The 18,063-nt window shown below is 38.0% G+C and overlaps 1 protein-coding gene across 14 annotated transcripts in view; it reads right to left on the reverse strand.

Moving 5' to 3' along the window:
* akap9 (A kinase (PRKA) anchor protein 9) overlaps positions 1-18,063 on the reverse strand; it is an 86,729-nt gene that overhangs the window by 11,618 nt on the left and 57,048 nt on the right. For 6 of the 14 annotated variants that reach the window (XM_038279365.1, XM_038279359.1, XM_038279366.1 and 3 more), the window contains 15 exons: positions 17,127-17,244; positions 15,517-15,555; positions 13,974-14,206; positions 12,912-13,031; positions 11,355-11,375; positions 9,819-9,995; positions 9,141-9,245; positions 8,394-8,546; positions 7,647-7,733; positions 5,189-6,457; positions 3,298-3,432; positions 3,169-3,213; positions 2,964-3,095; positions 1,916-1,960; positions 129-1,826 (listed from right to left, as the gene is read on the reverse strand). In XM_038279365.1, the coding sequence (XP_038135293.1) occupies positions 129-1,826; positions 1,916-1,960; positions 2,964-3,095; positions 3,169-3,213; positions 3,298-3,432; positions 5,189-6,457; positions 7,647-7,733; positions 8,394-8,546; positions 9,141-9,245; positions 9,819-9,995; positions 11,355-11,375; positions 12,912-13,031; positions 13,974-14,206; positions 15,517-15,555; positions 17,127-17,244 (4,377 nt within the window). The remainder of the gene's footprint in view (positions 1-128; positions 1,827-1,915; positions 1,961-2,963; positions 3,096-3,168; positions 3,214-3,297; positions 3,433-5,188; positions 6,458-7,646; positions 7,734-8,393; positions 8,547-9,140; positions 9,246-9,818; positions 9,996-11,354; positions 11,376-12,911; positions 13,032-13,973; positions 14,207-15,516; positions 15,556-17,126; positions 17,245-18,063) is intronic. The other 8 variants (XM_038279368.1, XM_038279361.1, XM_038279363.1 and 5 more) reach the window with 8 other exon arrangements.

Raw genomic sequence — 18,063 nt, forward strand, 5'->3', positions numbered from 1 at the left:
ACTTTATTGTGTTTTATAGGGATTTCATCCGACAGACCAGAAGTACTGCTAATTACTGGTTTTAATATGACTGAATATGATAAAAAGTCTAGAGGTTGTGACCACGTTTCTCTGTTCCTTGGACTCACCTCAGTGGAGTAGAGTTTGTCGATAACAGCTTTGAGACCCTTACACTCGTCTTCCAGAGCTTGAGTGTCTCTGCGAAGGTTCTCGCTCTCAGAAATGTGCCGAGCTTCCATATCAAGGATCTCTGCCGCATGGAGCTCCTGCATCTGGGCAATCTTCTCTTCAAATTCTCCGATCACTTCTTCCATCTGTTCCTTGGCGGCAGACTGGCTGAGATCCGTCATTTGGAAGGGTTCGGTCTGCGTAAAGGACTCTGTGGTAGCCTCATGCTGGTGATCTGAGCTGCTGTTCGACTGAAGGCTCTGAGGTTTCTGGCTGGAGTTTTTCCTGGAGAGTGATTGCTTCTCTTTGGGAGCGCCTCCCTTTGCAGCTTGCTGTTTACCTCCTTTCCTTTTGGGCTGTGCGGTGGATGTTGAGGAGGCAGAGAAGGCAGGCTGAGGAGATGGAGAGGGAGAAGGTGAGGGTGATGGAGTAACAGATTCTGACGTCTTCAGCAAAGCTGCCTGCGCCTCTTGCAGCTCCTTCTTTAGACTGGAAATAGAAAGCTCTCGGATGCGAAGCTCCTCGACGAGCTTCTCATTTTGCTGCCTGTAGCCTCTGAGTTCTTCTTTAGAGGCATCCAAACTGCTTTTCATCTCCTGGAGCTGCTCACTGACCTCAGACTGCGAGACTTCACGAGTTTTAGCTTCCTCAAGAAGTTTCTCATTATGCTGCTGATATTTAGCAAGTTCTTCTTTGGAGGCGTCCAAACTCCTTCTCATCTCCTGCAGCTCCTCATTTCCTTTAGATAGAGAAACCTCCTGAGCTTGAACTTCTTTACAAAGTTCTTCATTGCGTTGCTGGTATCTAGATAGTTCTTCTTTGGAGGCATCCAAACTGTTTTTCATCTCCTGGAGCTGCTCACTGACCCCTGATTGCGAGACCTCACGAGTTTTAGCTTCCTCAAGAAGTTTCTCATTATGCTGCTGATATTTCGCAAGTTCTTCTTTGGAGGCGTCCAAACTCCTTCTCATCTCCTGCAGCTCCTCGTTTCCTTTAGAAAGAGAAACTTCCTGAGCTTGAACTTCTTTACAAAGTTCCTCATTGCGTTGCTGGTATCTAGATAGTTCTTCTTTGGAGGCGTCCAAACTGTTTTTCATCTCCTGGAGCTGCTCACTGACCCCAGATTGCGAGACTTCATGAGTTTTAGCTTCCTCAAGAAGTTTCTCATTATGCTGCTGATATCTAGATAGTTCTTCTTTGGAGGCGTCCAAACTGCTTTTCATCTCCTGCAGCTCCTCTTTGAGTTTAGATAGAGAAACCTCCTGAGCTTGAACTTCTTTACAAATTTCCTCATTTCGTAGCTGATATTTAGATAGTTCTTCTTTGGAAACGTCCAAACTACTGCTTATCTCCTGCAGCTCCTTTCTTTGCTCAGAGAACAAAACCTCACGAGCTTGAATGTCCTCTTGAAGTTTCTCATTTTGCTGCTGATATTTAGTTAGCTCTTCTTTGGTGGAATCCACACTGCTTCTCATCTCTTCTAACTCCTCTCTGAGTTCAGACAGTGAGACCTCACGGGCTTGGGCATCCTCTTGAAGTTTCTCCTGATGCTCCCTGGAGAGATTTAGTTCTTCTTTGGCAGAAGCTGCCTCTCTTTTGGCCTCTTCGAGCTCCTGGAGGAGCTGGCTCAAGTCAGCTCCGTCCTCTGTAGCTTTTACCTGCAGGATGGTTAAAGAAAGACACCAAATATTAAATCCAGCCACAGATGATAAATCATTATTCAGAGCCTGGAGCATGAGTAACTCACTTGGAAAAGTTCTCCTTTAAGGTGAGCAATGGTCATTTCCCGCTCCTGAGAACAAAAAGGTTTTACTATAATCATGTAAAGGAAACATAAGGTCAAAAATATGCAATCCCTGTTCTACACTTAGATTTTTCTCTTCATGTAGTTTTTATATCCTATACCAAAAATATTCCTTCAAAATGTTAATAAAAGCTTTAAGCGTTTTCTTGGTTTTTCTCACTGCAGTTGGTTCCTGATTCGCCAGATTTGAAAAACAAGGCTGATTAACAGCTTTAAAATTATTAAATCGTCATAATATATACAAATTATTACATTTTTATTTTTTTTTAAAGGGAGAAATTGTTCATCTTTGGAACCTTTATTTGTTTCTTGTAAATAACAAAGATGTAACTAAACTCAAACCCATTTTTATCCCAAAATACAGAAAAAGTCAAAGTGAAGTGATCAACTCTTTGCATCAAGTCCTTCATAAGTGGTTCTCAATCAGAAAATAAAAATATAAATACTAGTGGCCTCTTATTATTGTGTGTGGTGGAACAAACAGAATCGGCTTTAAATAGAGATAAAGGTACAAAGATCTCTTTTTCATCATGCAGTTTTTTTTGTTTGTTCCCCCCCCCGAAATGGAAATAAACGTTTTCAGTTATTTTCTAATATTGCCAACTGAAACAAGTTAACAGCAAGTTTAACTAAGCTTTTTAAGACTAAGTTGAAACTTTGGTCAAAACAGCTCTAAAAAAAAAGTTTTCCCTTGAAAATGTTAGTAATATTAAAACAGAAAAAAAAAAAAAATGAAATAATCATATCTGAATAAAATAACATCCACAACATATTGCAAGTGTGTTCAATGGACAACGAGACATCGACTTATTTAATTTATATGACAGGCTTTCAATCAGTCAGAATAGCTTTTTCCCTGCCTACTTCAAGGGTAATCAATCAGTGTCAGGCTCAAGATTCATAATCGGCACATAGGAAATATTCCGCATCTCATTAATGAATTAAAACATAAAGATGAGTCATACGAAATGTTAGTCAAATCCTAAGTTACCTGCAGCAGCTCCTGCAGTTTATCCAGACGCTCCTTGCAGCTGCTCAGCTCCTCTTTGGCTGAAGTTGCCTCAGTCTGAGCCTCGATTAGTCGATTAGACATCTCCGTCTCCTCCTCAGCATCCGTTGACTTCTATAACAAAAACAGTTTTAGGCTTTCTTTTAAAACCGATATAGAGGTCGAGGAATCATGTTGATTTTCTTACAGTTTGAAGTTGGTTCTGGAGATTCTCCACAGTCACAGTTTTTTCCTGGAAATGAAGGTTAAAGTTTGTCATTCGACTATTTGACTGACAGTGAGACAGCTGTCTGATGAAAGATGTAGCAGCACATACTTGGAGCTCCTGCTGGAGTCTGCTGCAGCGCTCCTGGAAGCTCTGCAGCTGCTCTTTGGTGACAGAGGCCTCCTCTCTGACCTCCTGCAGCTTTTGAAGAAGCTCAGACCCGCTTGGCTGCTCAGCAGAGGATGCCTGATAAGGAGGCCATGTTTAGAGATTAAAAAAATGGCCCTTTAGGCTTAAACTTTACTACAATAATCTAAGGGGTTTTTGTTGTTAAAATATTAACCTGAAGTGTAAAAGATGGTCAGTATAACATTTATATTATTATTTCTACAGAGCTCTACATTTTCCATTCAAAAATTCTTATATTATTTCAAGCTCAAAAAGAAATACACAACTTAGTATCCAACAACTTAAGGCTAATGATGGATTCTGGATCAGTTTTTCTTTTTTGCAGCATCTTAAACTTTCAGAGTCTATTCTAAATTCTTAAAACTTTGTCAAATCTTGACTGGATTTACCAAACACAGTAGCTCATCTGTGATACCTTAATCCATCTCATAAAAACTCAAACTCAATACTTTAAATCCCCATTTTAAGAGGCTCTAAAGGCCAAACAGAAACTTAAAAAAAATAAAAGCTTTGATTATATTTATCTTAAGCTTGGTTCAATAACTACAAAACTGGAGAGATCACCTAAAGTGGAAAAAAAGGATGAATTATTGGTATGAATAAAATCAAAACAAAGACAGTGAAGGTGTTTAAATCACCATAACCAGCAGATCTGATGCCAACAGCATGATCCAGTTAAAGTCATAATATTACAAAGAGCTTCTGAGTACAGACGTAAACACAATTTTTGCCATAGTACTTACAGATTTTCTCATTTGCAATCATATACTAAAGCTGAAATTTAAACTAAAACCAAAAGTCTGTTACTAACTAATATAATAAAACGTTTACATTTTGGTTTATACAATTTCTATGGAAATGTGACATTTTATTCTAATTAGTTAACATTACTGAAATGCTGCTGACTGCTCCTGGATACTGACCATGTGACGCCAGTCTTTAAATCATTGCACTGCCTCCTTGTTCATGAAATATTAGAGTTTTGTACATTGTTTAACGTCTATCAGGGTCTAAATGGTTGTGTTTTGTTACTGCTGCAATATGTTTATAAAAAAAAAAATCTAGGAATCATCTTTATTAGGGATTTCTGCTTGCATAATTTTCAATAAATGTTTCCTGGGGTAAAGATGTTGGTATTCCAGTTTATCAGGAATGTGTTTATACTTAAATCTATAGAAGTAGATTTAATTAATCCCAAATGCTATTTTGTTATTTTGTGGAAGGTACAACTGTAGATTAGCCAAACGATTTAATAAAACCCAAATAAAAACCTTGGTATTTGCTTTTTTTAAACTATCACAAGCATTTTAAAGCTAGGATTAGCATATTTAGAATTGTAAAAGCATTGTTTAAAGGCCACATATATTATTCTAAGAGATATCTACAGCCCTGTTCTTAGACAATATAGCAAATAGTTAATATACTTAAACCATCCATCCATCCATCCATCCATCCATCCATCCATCCATCCATCCATCCATCCATCCATCCATCCATCCATCCATCCATCCATCCATCCATCCATCCATCCATCCATCCATCCATCCATCCATCCATCCATCCATCCATCCATCCATCCATCCATCCACATTTATAGAAGAAATGAATGAGAGCATATCCTTTATAAAAATACATATATGTTAAATTTCAATAAGCTATCGGTGGTTTGCAAATGTTTATTTTTTTAGAATTAAACATTTTGAATGTTAATGAAAAAGGGATAACTAATGACTTGATCAGACTGATGTAATTTAAAATTTATATATCTGGAGATTACAGAACGACTCAGATTGATGCGATGTATGATCCTCACCTCCACAGTCGGGGTTGTTTTTTGGTGGGATCCGGCCTTCATCTGACTCAGGAGATCCATTAGCACAGCCAGCCTCCTCTCATACTCCAGCACCTCCTCCTCTGAGCTGGAAAGCAGCTGCTTCTGGAGTTCCTGGTCTTTCTGCATTCCACTCAGTCCGACCTCTAAGTCCCGAAGCTTCTCAGTCAGATGAACTACCTTTCCTCTAGGTGCCTGTTGGGCATGTCCCATACTGCTTAAATCCATTTTTGGGATTCCAAAGTCCCCAAACTCATAGACAGCGGGTGCTGGCTGTTTCTCCATCTCTTGCTGTTGTCTCGTTCCTTCAGATCTCTGCTGCTGCTGAAAGGCCTCCAATGTGGCTTGACTGACCACAGCTTCTGCCGCTTTCTCCCTCACGCTCTCCTCCAGAGCAGAAACCTTCTTTTGGAGATCATCAGCAAAGCTTTGCGTTTGCTCCACAAGTGCCTGACAGCGATTTATTTCAGAGTCCTTTTCAACAACTAAGTCTTCAAGCTCCTGGATTCGGAGTCCTAACTCCTCCATTCTGGATGCAGCACTCTGCTCTAATGCCTGAACTTCAGCCTGCAGCACCACAACCCCTGCTGTTTTTTCTCTCAGAGCTTCCTCAAGCTCGCTTTCTGCACTCTCCGTATTTTCTGTTTCAGCCAAAGCTGCAGCACTTTGTTTCAAGCGCAGGTAGGTGTCCAGCAGTTTACCATGCTCTGCTCTTAGGGCATCCACCTCTTTGGTGGCCGCATCCATCTTTTGCTTCATTTCATCATACTCCTCTTTGGTTGGTCTCCATGTGCTGCTCCCCAACTCTCCTCTAGCATCCTCCTCCTCTGCAGGCTGTTTTTGCTCGATGTTAGCCAGTTCCTGTTGGAGTTTTTCTATAACAGCATTCAGCTGGTCTTGCTCTTCCTCTTTATCCTTCTTTAGGCGATCTTGCTCACTGCGCAGACACTCTACCTGGGACTCCAGCTCTTTAATCAGCTCTTCCCTTGCGTCAATTTGCTTCATTTCATCATACTTCTCTTTGGTTGGTCTGCATGCGCTGCTCCCCAACTCTCCTCTAGCATCCTCCTCCTCCTCCTCTGCAGGCTGTTTTTGCTCGATGTTAGCCAGGTCCTGTTGGAGTTTTTCTATAACAGCATTCAGCTGGTCTTGCTCTTCCTCTTTATCCTTCTTTAGGCGATCTTGCTCACTCCGCAGACACTCTACCTGGGACTCCAGGTCTTTAATCAGCTCTTCCCTTGCATCAATTTCCTGAAGGATCAAGAAACACTGATTAATATCTCAGCAGAGCAGAGTATTAACAAGATCATGGATGTCCCCCAACATGATTAAACCTCTGAGTCACTGCTGTAGTTCAAAACAGGATTTCTTGCCATTTTTTTTTTTTTTTTTTTTTTTTTTTTATAATTTAGAGATGTAGCAAAGCTAAAGAGGATTTCTAGCCATTTTTCTTTTAACCTCCAGATGCAGATTTTAGGAGAATTAGATTTTTCTTACAAAATACCACTTGAAAAAAGATTTTGAAAAAAGCTCTGCAATATCTTTAGCAGTGATATTCTAAATAACTTTTATGCAGTTAAGCATTTAGCATTATTAGTGTTACAAGAAAAGTAGTTTTTATGTGTTTTATCTATAAAAATGTTTCTTACTTAATGCTTCGAACATCCGTAAATCAATCTCAAAAGGATAAAACTGCAGGTCGGCATAAACTTCCAACTCTCTCTCAGCCTAATTTTTCAGCAGACATACATCATGTCACTGAAAATACAATTTACTTGAAATAGTTTCTTACATCTCTGAGCTTCAGAGAGAGATGCTGCTTATGGCAGTGTGAGTTCCCTTTGAAACTTAGAAGGAAGAATGACTTAAAGCAAACGTTTTTTTTATTTAGGCATTTACTTTTTTACTCAACAGTACATGTCAACATTGTTAATTCAGTTTTTTCTCTAATAAAATGCTTTATTTTATTGTTTAATTGCACTCTGACTTCATTTCTAAATAAATCACTGATACTGATGATAGCATCCCTATACTAAAGTGCGTCTCTAGAGAAGCTTATTGGGTCCTGGAAAAAGACTATTGTTTTTAAATTCACAACAGCTGGTCACCAGTCAGGACCAGGAAATTAGAATTAGCCAATCCATATAATCACCAGTTTCTTTATGTATATTTGCCACAGAATCCAAATATGTTCAATCACTAAGGACTCAGAGGTCTAATAGGTCACCTCAGACAAACAAACCACCTCAAGACACAAGATGATGCTATCAACCTACTCACCGAAACAAAATCAAACCAGAAAATAAAATAAACAAGGGAGCAGTGAGGAGCAAAATAAAATGAAACAGGAGCCAAGAAAAACACACAGATGGATGTTGATGGAGCAATGCGTCAACGAAACAGGACTCTGGCTGTATTTCGTATGCGCATGTTGGGTTACCTTGTTGTCAGAGGCTGTTTCCATGTGTTGAAGCTTAGAGATCTGTGCATTAAGAAGAGCTATTTCCCTGTCCTTCTCTTCCATCACCTTCAAGAGTCAGAAATTATAACGCAATGGCTATTAATAAACATCATTTTGATCCACTCAAAGTCTTTCTGCTGGAAAGCTGGAAATTTATACTATGAGAAAGTGGAAATGTCACAACAGTGAGTATTGCAAAGCAAAACAATGGGGAGAACAAAGCTTAAAGATATGCAAAATATAGATAGAAAAAAAGAAAATAATCTGTAGAGAAAAGTCATGTTTTTCACATTTGTTAACCAAACATGATGATGCAGCTTTAAGTGAGTCATTTATATACAACAAAACAAAAAGGTTTTTATCATTCTGTCTTGGCAAATTTCTTTTAAGATCTTACATTTTGTTCAAGATGTTAAATTGTTGTTGAAAATCCTGAATTTTACAACTTTACCACACATTTACATCTCGGTATTTCATTGTATTTAGTAAGAAACAGTGTACGTATATGAATGCATTACAAACTGAGAGATGTAGCACTAAATGTTTACATTTTTTAGTTTTTATACTAAAACTAAAAAATATGTCTCCAACTTCACAGCTGGTCACCACCTTGTGTTTGTCAATCATATGGATTTAGTATGACATGTAATATGAAATAAACAAATTGGTTTAAATACTTTTGTAAGACAGCGTTAATTGTTTTCCATGACAGTAGAGTCCTCTTACCTGGAGCATACTGTCCCTTGTTTCTACAAATTGCTGCTGGCTGCTGATCTCCTTCCTCTGGATCTCTAGCTGCATGTGAAGCTGCTGCACCTCCTCACTCTTATTCTCCAGCTCCTCTCTGAACTGCTCCAGCTGCTCCTCCAGGTTACATATCTGACATAAAATAGAAATCAGGCAAAAGAAAATACATTTAAAAGATCGTGGAGGATATGGACTTTAGTTACTGGTCCGGTTTTTGCACCAGACTGTAAAAACATTGTATTCAGTGTGTGGTTGAACAAGAAGAAAAAGTATGATAAAAGCTAAAAACTATATATTATCTATGTCCATAGTGAATTTATAGGCAAGATTTACACACAGAGAGAAGAGAGAAGGTTAGAAACACTGATGAACTGGTAAAGGCAATGGATGGAAAGCAAATAGATGTACGGATGGACAGGTGGATGGATGGATGGATGGATGGATGGATGGATGGATGGATGGATGGATGGATGGATGGATGGATGGATGGATGGATGGATGGATGAATGAATAAATGAATGGATGGAACGATTGATGTACAGCTGACCGACCAGATGACCTAAGTATGAAAATATGTAAGAGGAATCTACTTCTATAAAAAACTGCCTCCAAAGTCCAAGAACAGTACCCTATAATATACTTTTAGGATGAGATAGGATGCCAGCCTGGGTTTGAACAGACTGAGGAATATATTTTATAACTTTGACATAAAGTTTTCCTTCTTACCTCCTTCTCTTTTCTTTCCAGAGCCTCTCTCTCTGTCTGCAGCTGAGCCTCCAAGGTGGAGTTTCTCGTCTCACTGATGGATGCATGCTGCTTCTTTTGTTCAACCTGCGACACACACGGAAGAAACTATATGGCTCAGCAGTTTTCCTAAACCATCCACAGATAGACATAAAAGAAGAGCCTTCTGCATCAAACCAACTGATCTGCAGGACCTCGAGGTAAAAATTAAGCTGTTTGCAGCAAAATCCAACTAATTAATCTTCTGTGCTGCTTTTTGGTACATTCCCCACAACCACCACTAGACACTTGGGGGCAATCTTAACAACTGCTAGCCTATAACTTAGCGACAGAACCCTCTCGGGACGGCTGAAGTAGACCCACCCACACATTGTTCTGCCTCTCTGATTCCAGCCCTCCTCCTCTTCCTCCTCCAGCTGTCACCTCATCCTCATGCTCCCTCACACACACACACACACACACACACACACACACACACACACACACACACACACACACACACACACACACACACACACACACACACACACACACACACACACACACACACACACACACACACACACACACACACACACACACTGCCAAGCTCTACTGCTAACATTCAGACTGTCCGATATTGTCTCCAAAGCAACCTCCCCTCTGCTCCCTCCTCCTAACCTTTTCCAGGGAATCAGCGCTGGCCAGCAGGGCCTGCTCCAGCTCGCGGATGCGGCTCTCCAGCTTTTCAATCTCTTCGTCGCGCTCTCCCAATTCACGACGCAGCTGCTCGGAGCCGAGCAGCAGCTCACTGCACCAATCTGCCTTCTCCTTCAGCTGGGCATTCAGCTGCTCCACCTGGTAAGGAGGAGGGAGAGAGAGAGAGAGAGAGAAAGAAGGAGCAGTGATAAAACAGAGGAGGAGGATTGTTTATAGAGATCTACTATCTGATCCAACTCGCTACAGCGTAGCTGATACATGTGCTGTTAGCGGGAAGGTCAGCTGATCCACCTGAGAAAAGAGGTGGTGGGGTCGGTGGAGAAAACGTGCAGGGATAGAGGCAAAAAACACACAGATTTTAACTGACCAGGAGCAACTAAAGGAGAAACAATCCACCTGTGAAGGCAAAGAAGATATGGAGGAGGAGGTGCTGACAGATATGATGACCTTACAAGCATTGGTTTAAATTATTAATACGGTGGTATTTGATTTATCTTAATAAATGTAAGGAGAACCATTCCAACTGACCGACTTTTATGGTAAATTTTAAGGTTATTAATGCTACAGCAGTTAATAAAATAAGATTTTTTTACAGCAATGTTGAACCTAAAGCTTTGGTATTAGCTCCTTCTTTATGTGCAAACAATCATTAAACTGCTACACTTTACTATCAGTCAGAATAACTTTATAGTAACATTTAGGTAGGGCAGAATAACAAACATGGTCCTTTCTGATTATACGATTTAGTGATTATATATTTCATCCATAACCCTTCTGTGTAACCTCAAATGACTTTTAAAATAACTGATTACTTCTTCACACCCTATGACCATCGATTATGTTTCTAACCGGTTTGGCCTCTCAACTCTTCTGTAGTTTGACCTCCTGATCAAACCAAACACACCAATGACCTCCTGCCAGCAGACTTTATCTGTTGAATCCCAAAGTTTCACTCAAACTAATGGCAGATTATAGAAATTCAAAATTATTGAAGCAGCACATTTCTATAAAGCAGCAATGAGATGATGGATAATACTAAATGGCACTAAGCAGAATGTCTCCATATTGTTTTCAAATATACTAAAAAACTGTTAGAATGTTTCTTTTTATTGAAAAGTGAGTTTTGTTTTAATTGTTGGAATATAAGAAAAAAGTAAAAGAAAAGGGAACATTGACAGCTTGTTCATTTATGCATAGAGACAATTGTCCAAAACTGTGAAGTCTACAGATGGCCCTTCAGTAACTTTTAGTCTTAATTGTAATATGTTGAATAAACTGCACAAAACCAAAAACAAATATAATGAGCTATTTTTCACTCTTTTTTTTAAATCTGTTGAATAGAATAAAAAAATAGTAGCACAAAAAGGCTAAGTTGAGTGACTTTTTCAGAAAAAAGCTAAGGCAGACACAACAGGACAGAGGGGAAGCAAAGGAAGGGTCACTAAATCTTTTCTAAATGTTTGCAGAGAGGAGATCAGATGCAGCTAGAAGCAGTACCTTCAGGATAACTCCATCCACCTGCAATAGCCACAGGAGAAAGAAGGCAGAAGCATAATGGACCACAGGATGGAGATTTCAAGGGCGTGAGGCAAGCAGAGGAAAAAAAGCATTTAGTGATGAAAATGCTCTAGAAATCTTAGCAGATTAGAGAAATGCTTAAAGGGAAAGTCCAGGACATTCAACAGGCGTGTTGGTGTCCCCCTGGAGAAGATATACAACTTAAAAAAGACAAAATAAGAACGAATCAACATAAATCAAAGCTGTAACTGCATATTTACTTAAATTTTAAGGAGAGACAGAAAATGTTCCTGTCAGCTTTTCTTTAAATAAAGGCCACTAGTGCAAAAACATCTTCAAAAAATGATGTTAAAAAGAAAATCCTAATTAACAAGGGGACTGGTGTATGGAGGAACTGATCAAATGCTAGGGTGAAGCCTATATGACAGATAAAATGATAACAATCATATTAATTGTATTAATGTTTTAATGAATTCAAGTCTGTATCAATTATTTATAACATTTAAATATTTATGGATTAAATCAAGTAATGGTTTGGTGAATTTATACATATGTATCATATTCAATTCAGTGTGAATATACCCAGTATTTATTTAATCAACTCATCTCAAACCCCAGTTTAGACTACTTTATTTGTTTCAAACTACTATATGTTGTTTCAAAATATACAGAAAAATGACTTTACACATACAGAAAACCTCTTTGTTATTATAGACACAACACTCTAACCTCTGGTGTAGGTGCAGGTGTCTTATCTTCTCTAAAACAAGCCCTCTCAAAGACCACTGCACATGTACCGACAAAGATCAGACAAGTAAAAACTAAAAGCAACCAAAGAATGCTTTTGTAAAGCAGGAGATGCCTCCCCAGGACCGCAAACTAAGAAACTTTTGGGGTTATTTTTTTGGCATGTTGGAAAAGGAACATGTCTGAAGTCTGTTTTATTTCTGGATATAAGTTCCATGCAGAAATACAATAAAACCTAAAAAAGATACCCAAACAAAGCATTCATCCCACATTTAATCCTGACAATGAAAAATAAACGCTCCCTTCGTTTCACCACCAACATGCTACCTTTGCCTGTTTACATGCAAAATAAACCATAATCTGGAAACTTCTATAGAAATCGTCAGACTTAAATCATAGGCTAACAAGACTAAATAAGCAAAAGAGAGAAAAAATCTAACAAAAAAATAAAACTGAAAGTCACGAATAAAACCAAAGTGAACAGAGTTCTCAACAAGTCAGGTAACCTTTTTTATACATCATCCATGTTTAAAATAAATTATATGAAGCAAAAATAAACAATCTTGTCTAAGATTGGTAATATTTTGTTTTCAATTAAAATATATCTACCAATACATTACACTGCATTACTAAGAAACAAAAAAAAAAAACAACCTCTTTAACTCCTGTCAAACGCTCCAAACCCTGCTATTGTTTAGCGAAAACCTAGACCCAGTTCGAACTCTGAAAGACCTGCATCTCGCCAATACCCTGAATTTGGGCAGAGGAAGGGAGCATTTCTCCTCTTACCTCTCGGTTTCTTTGCTCAGAACCGATCTGCAGCTTCTGTGGGCTCTTCAGCTGCTGCTCAAGCTTCTGGATCTCCTGCTGGAAAAAGTCTCTCTCGTGTTCTCGATCCACAGCTTGCTCCTGAACACCAAGGCAACAGAAAAGCAGCAAATAGAAGAATAAGAAAAGATTTTTTCCAATCAAACAGAGATGGATAATTGAAATGTCTACATATTTTTACACAACCTTGAACCATTTTCTGTTTTAAAAGATGTGGTAAAATGTAGGGCTAAAGAAATATTGTGTAAGTGATTAATTAAAATGTCTCAACCTTTGATGGCATTTCTGCCTGCATAGTTTCACATTTGTTCTCAGCTTACAGGCTTACTTTATTTATTTACACACTTTTCAGTTTTTATTATGGAAATGTTTATGACTATTATGAGTTACAATCACAAAGACATTAAAAGAAAAAAAGTATTCTAAACAATCATTGTTATGAACGTCATAAATCTAAATAAATAAAAAACAACCCTCTGCTATTATGTTCAGAGACTGACCATATTATCTGATGAGAAAAATTTAGCTGTTTTAGGATGATTCCTGCAATTTTTTCGTTGCTTTGCATTGGAGGAAAATATCCTGTTTGGTCATTTTTGTTGACCTGTTCAAATATGTGATGTTTTTTTTTTTTTTTTAAATAAGGTCTGTTAGAATTTTCCTTTCCATTGAGTTTTCCAGACAAAAGATTAAGTATAGCGAAATATTCTGAAATGTTCTGCAGGTATTGATGCTCAAAGGTATTGATACAGATCTTCTTAGCTCCTAATGTTCCCCTACTGGGATGCATTTCGTTTAATATAAAATGGATAGAAATGTTTATGACTATCATGAAAATATTTAGATTTTAGAGGGACTGTTATCATGAAGTAACCATCCATTCGTTATTATTTGTGATGACTTAAGGCAATAATTAGAAAAGGTTTTACCATCTGAAACATCAGCCGGAACTCTACCATGAAACCAAACAATTATTTCCATATAGATCTGAATCTAATCAAGGCACTTTTCCATCTCACTTACGTCAAGAAACTTCCTGTTTTTCTCCAGCTGTTTCTCCAGGGACTGGATCTGCTGTTGGAGGTCTCCGGTCTGTGTCTTTTGAGCATGCTCCAGTTCAATCACTCTGTTCACCTGCTCCTCCAGCTCATCCTCCAGTTGTTTCACCTGCTTTAGGAGGTCTGAGTTCTCCTTCTCGGCTTGACGCTGAACCTCCACTTTCTCTTTCATCAGCTTCTCCGTTTCCTCTAATAGGTCTGTGTAATATTGTGAAGAAAGGGATGGAACGTACCGTAAATAACAGTCACATAGTTTGCTATTGAGACATTCCCCTTGATTTTTGAACAGAGATTAAAATCTGAGATACAAGAGTCTGAAAGTGGCAACATTTAATGAGATTAAATGCAACTTTGGGGCTTTGAAATTATCATTTTCCATTTGATTTAACACATTTCTAAATACACAGTTTAATCAATTTGATAATAAATGACCAACATCAGACTCTTCTGACATCTCAGTCAAGTTCCCATCAAATAATCCAGTTACCAGTCAACACCCCCCATCATTCCCAGCATCTGTTTCGCTGCCACCAATCAACATTCAACACGGAATCAAGACCAACAGGATTGTGCAAAAGTAACAGGGGGATAGAGTGCACATAACAGATCAGACATACAAAGTTAATGCATGGCAGTATCCATGCCTAATGAGTGTCTACAGGCAGGGAGGAGAGCCTCCTATTCAGTGATATTGAATAGGAATACGGCATAAATATGTACAAAAAGATAGCCGTCAGCATGGACGACATGATATAAGGTTGTTTTTTTTAAATAATTCAAATAACATAATTTTTTTCATACTTTGTCACATTACAATCACAAACTTTGATGTGTTTTCTTTTGATTTAAGGTAATGAATCAGTGCTGTAAAATATTATGAAAAAAATATAAATGGCAATATTCTTGTTGAAATTGTGATGATGTTCTAGATACTAATTGATATATAATCAATATTTTCCTAACTACTCATCTTGTTAAGATTTACAATCTTAGGTCTATACCAGACACGGGTTTGCATTTTTTTTTAATACCTTTAATAAACTAACACAAAAATAGCAAACTATGGGTGTAGTGTGTGTTTTTAGTATTACATTTTGGGGTATCAAAGTAAATGGGGTTGTTTAACAATAGAATCCAATATTATGCTTAAAATTTGCTTAAAATAGACATATGGGTGTATGTTGTAATGTGACAAATGTGGAAAAACTCAGGGGTTATGGATATATACTAGAGGGCAATGTACAAACTGCTGGAGTTATGTTTTGTCATGCTAAAACGGGTGCCAACACTGACTCCGAGACATTAAACAGGACAAAATCAGTCAAAACAATAAGCAGTTGCAGAGGTTAGTGATCATTTTGAGTGAGTATATGAGCCCACAAGCAAGCAAGCTTTAAGCTGTGATAGTGAGTTGCCAAATGAGGGTTAGAGAGATACACCGTAACTCAGCCAGGCAATTAATGTCGCCATACAGAGACATGACTTAGCCATGCTCAAAGTGGACACACCTGCTTCAGGTGCTGCAACCATTGCAGCTTCAACTAGGCCTACAGGGGGATGAGAAAGCACACAGTAATTCAACATGCTCTTGTTTCGTTTGCCATAATCAGATATAGAATGGGGAGAAAAGTTGAAAAGAAGGCAGTGTACTTTCTGAAGCCTAGAACTGCAGAAACAAAGTGATGCGAGAGGTATTAAAGAAGGCCTTGTTTGCATTTGTAAATACAGAATACTCACCATTTATGAGAAAATATGAGGAAGTGATACTCTTTTTATGAAATTGGGGCAATAAAGAGGTCAATTAGCATATATATATATACACCAAGTTTACAGACACCTATTAGGAAAGTAAAGATAATCGTGGTCTCATGTAGTATAGTATAACTGTTACCAATTATATACCTAAAATATGCTTTAATTCAGAAACAGATTTGGTGTAAAGAAACATAAAAGACAGGAAAAAATACCATGAGGCTCTGATATTTGGTCCAATAAGAGGAACATCACTCAGAGAGCTCAGACTCCGCCAAACAAAAACTTTTCCTCTAAATTGTCTTACACCTATAGCTGAAACCAGCACATGATGTGGATCATTACCAAATTTAAATTAGCATGAGGCACGTCTCTGGTAAACCAATTTGTCATAAAACTGTATTTTTGTCTTCAGTAAAATAGCTCCAGACTTTTTAAAACGTAATTAAAATCCATTCATAACTTTTCAAGTTATCCTGTACACAGACAAACACATACAGTCTCCTAAAAACATAACCTCCTTGGAGAAGGTAACTACCATTGACTCAACAAACAGTTAATAATACACAGTATATCATCAACTGAGCTTGGTATTGCAGTTCTGTAAAGGGACAGTGTGTAACAAATATAGCTTTGTATAAACAAAAATCTTGCATTGCTTTAATAAATACATATTCTTTGAAAGTCTAATAACATGATATAAAAAATGTGTGCCTTCTAATAGCTTAGAACTAGTAGGTAAGAAATACATAGGGGCTTGTGAACCTAGTGGGAGATGCCATGCTGTGTCAGCATTTTTGATTAGAGAAGCCGAAAGAGGACAAACTTGTTGGTCCTAAGGGTTTTACCTTCATCTGAAAATGTGTTGCTGGTGGCCAAAGGGTTAATAAGACGCAAAAAACCCCCCAAAAAGTTATGATTATTCCACTTTCTGTTGGCAATTGAGTAACATCCTTACTTCATGTCAAATGAGAGGCAAAAGAAACAAATCAAAAAAGGAAAAAGCAATAATAATTGGCAAAAAATACCATTGGTGCAGAACATTTATGAGGGGGCAGACTTCAAAAATGGACACTGAGGTTGCAGGCTTTCTGCAGGACAGGTAAGTAATTCAATAGAAGTTTGTCAGCCTACATTGGATAATGTAAGTAATTAACTGCTGTTAGTAGTTGTTACTCCGCGCTGGGTTCACACTCTTTAATAGGAGGCACCAGTCTGTCCTTTGTAATTAATTTAGTGCACCACTAGTTGGCAAAAAATCTTACACACTGTCCCTTTAAGCAAAACCTCTAACAAAAAAAGCTGATTTTGACTGAAAACACACAGCCTTGTAGGTTTTCTCCTTTGTCCCTGAGGTGATACATACGAAGCTCACGCGGCCCCGCCTCTTCCTTCATAGCGTCCTGTTGCCGTGACAGCAGCTCGCGCTCCTCCAGCATTTCAAGCCGTTCTTGCTCCAACTCGTGCAGCCGGCTACTTGTTACCTGAGTGGAAAATTTAAATTCAGCAGCTGAGATTTGCATGCATGTTGACACTTGTTTGCACGTTCGTTTTATTAAAAAAGAATTTCCTGATAGCTTATTGCTGCAAGAAAAAAATCTAAATCATAAACAGATGTATTTAGGACATGCATGACAACTTTGATGACATCTGGGGTGATATTTGTTGACAGTACACATTCAACTTAGAAGAATGTCTGGTGTTTAAATGATTGGTTCATTCATTAAGCCATTCATATCTAACTTTTTGACTCCCTGTTTCACAGAAAAAGATTATTTTCCCTTGCTTTCTTTTATTGCACATCTTCCCCTCCTCTCGTTGTGTTTTTGTATATTTGAATCATGCTTGGGCTTGTTTTTCCGATTTACTTTAGAGCAGGATCAGATTTTACAATCCAGTTTAGCAGTGTTAGATGCCAAATTTGTAATTTCTGCATGCATAATCGTATCAAATAAGAGCATTTATCTATCATTTTAATCTAGAAATAAATTGATGCATATTTACAGCTCCCTACTATGTTTTGAAAAGATCTGTGTTGTGAATTATTTCTGTGTCTAATTAGAATTTAACTGTAAATAAGTAACAGAAAATTAAAGCACCAAGCAGGGTTCAGCCTGATTTTGAGTGTTGCAGTGGTGCTTTTAGCTGCAGTGTGTCAAACAATTTACACATTTCTCTTAAAAGTCTAGATAAACTGATGGACTCCTAGTGTTTACACAAACTTTGGGATCTTTCTATAATCCCTCGTTCTAAAGCAACAGAACAGCCTTTTTTGTTGTCACAAGTCCTTTTCTTTCACTTAT

This window comes from Cyprinodon tularosa, unplaced genomic scaffold (assembly GCF_016077235.1).
Source record: "Cyprinodon tularosa strain WSP-4 unplaced genomic scaffold, ASM1607723v1 ctg15, whole genome shotgun sequence".
Lineage (NCBI taxonomy): Eukaryota > Metazoa > Chordata > Actinopteri > Cyprinodontiformes > Cyprinodontidae > Cyprinodon > Cyprinodon tularosa.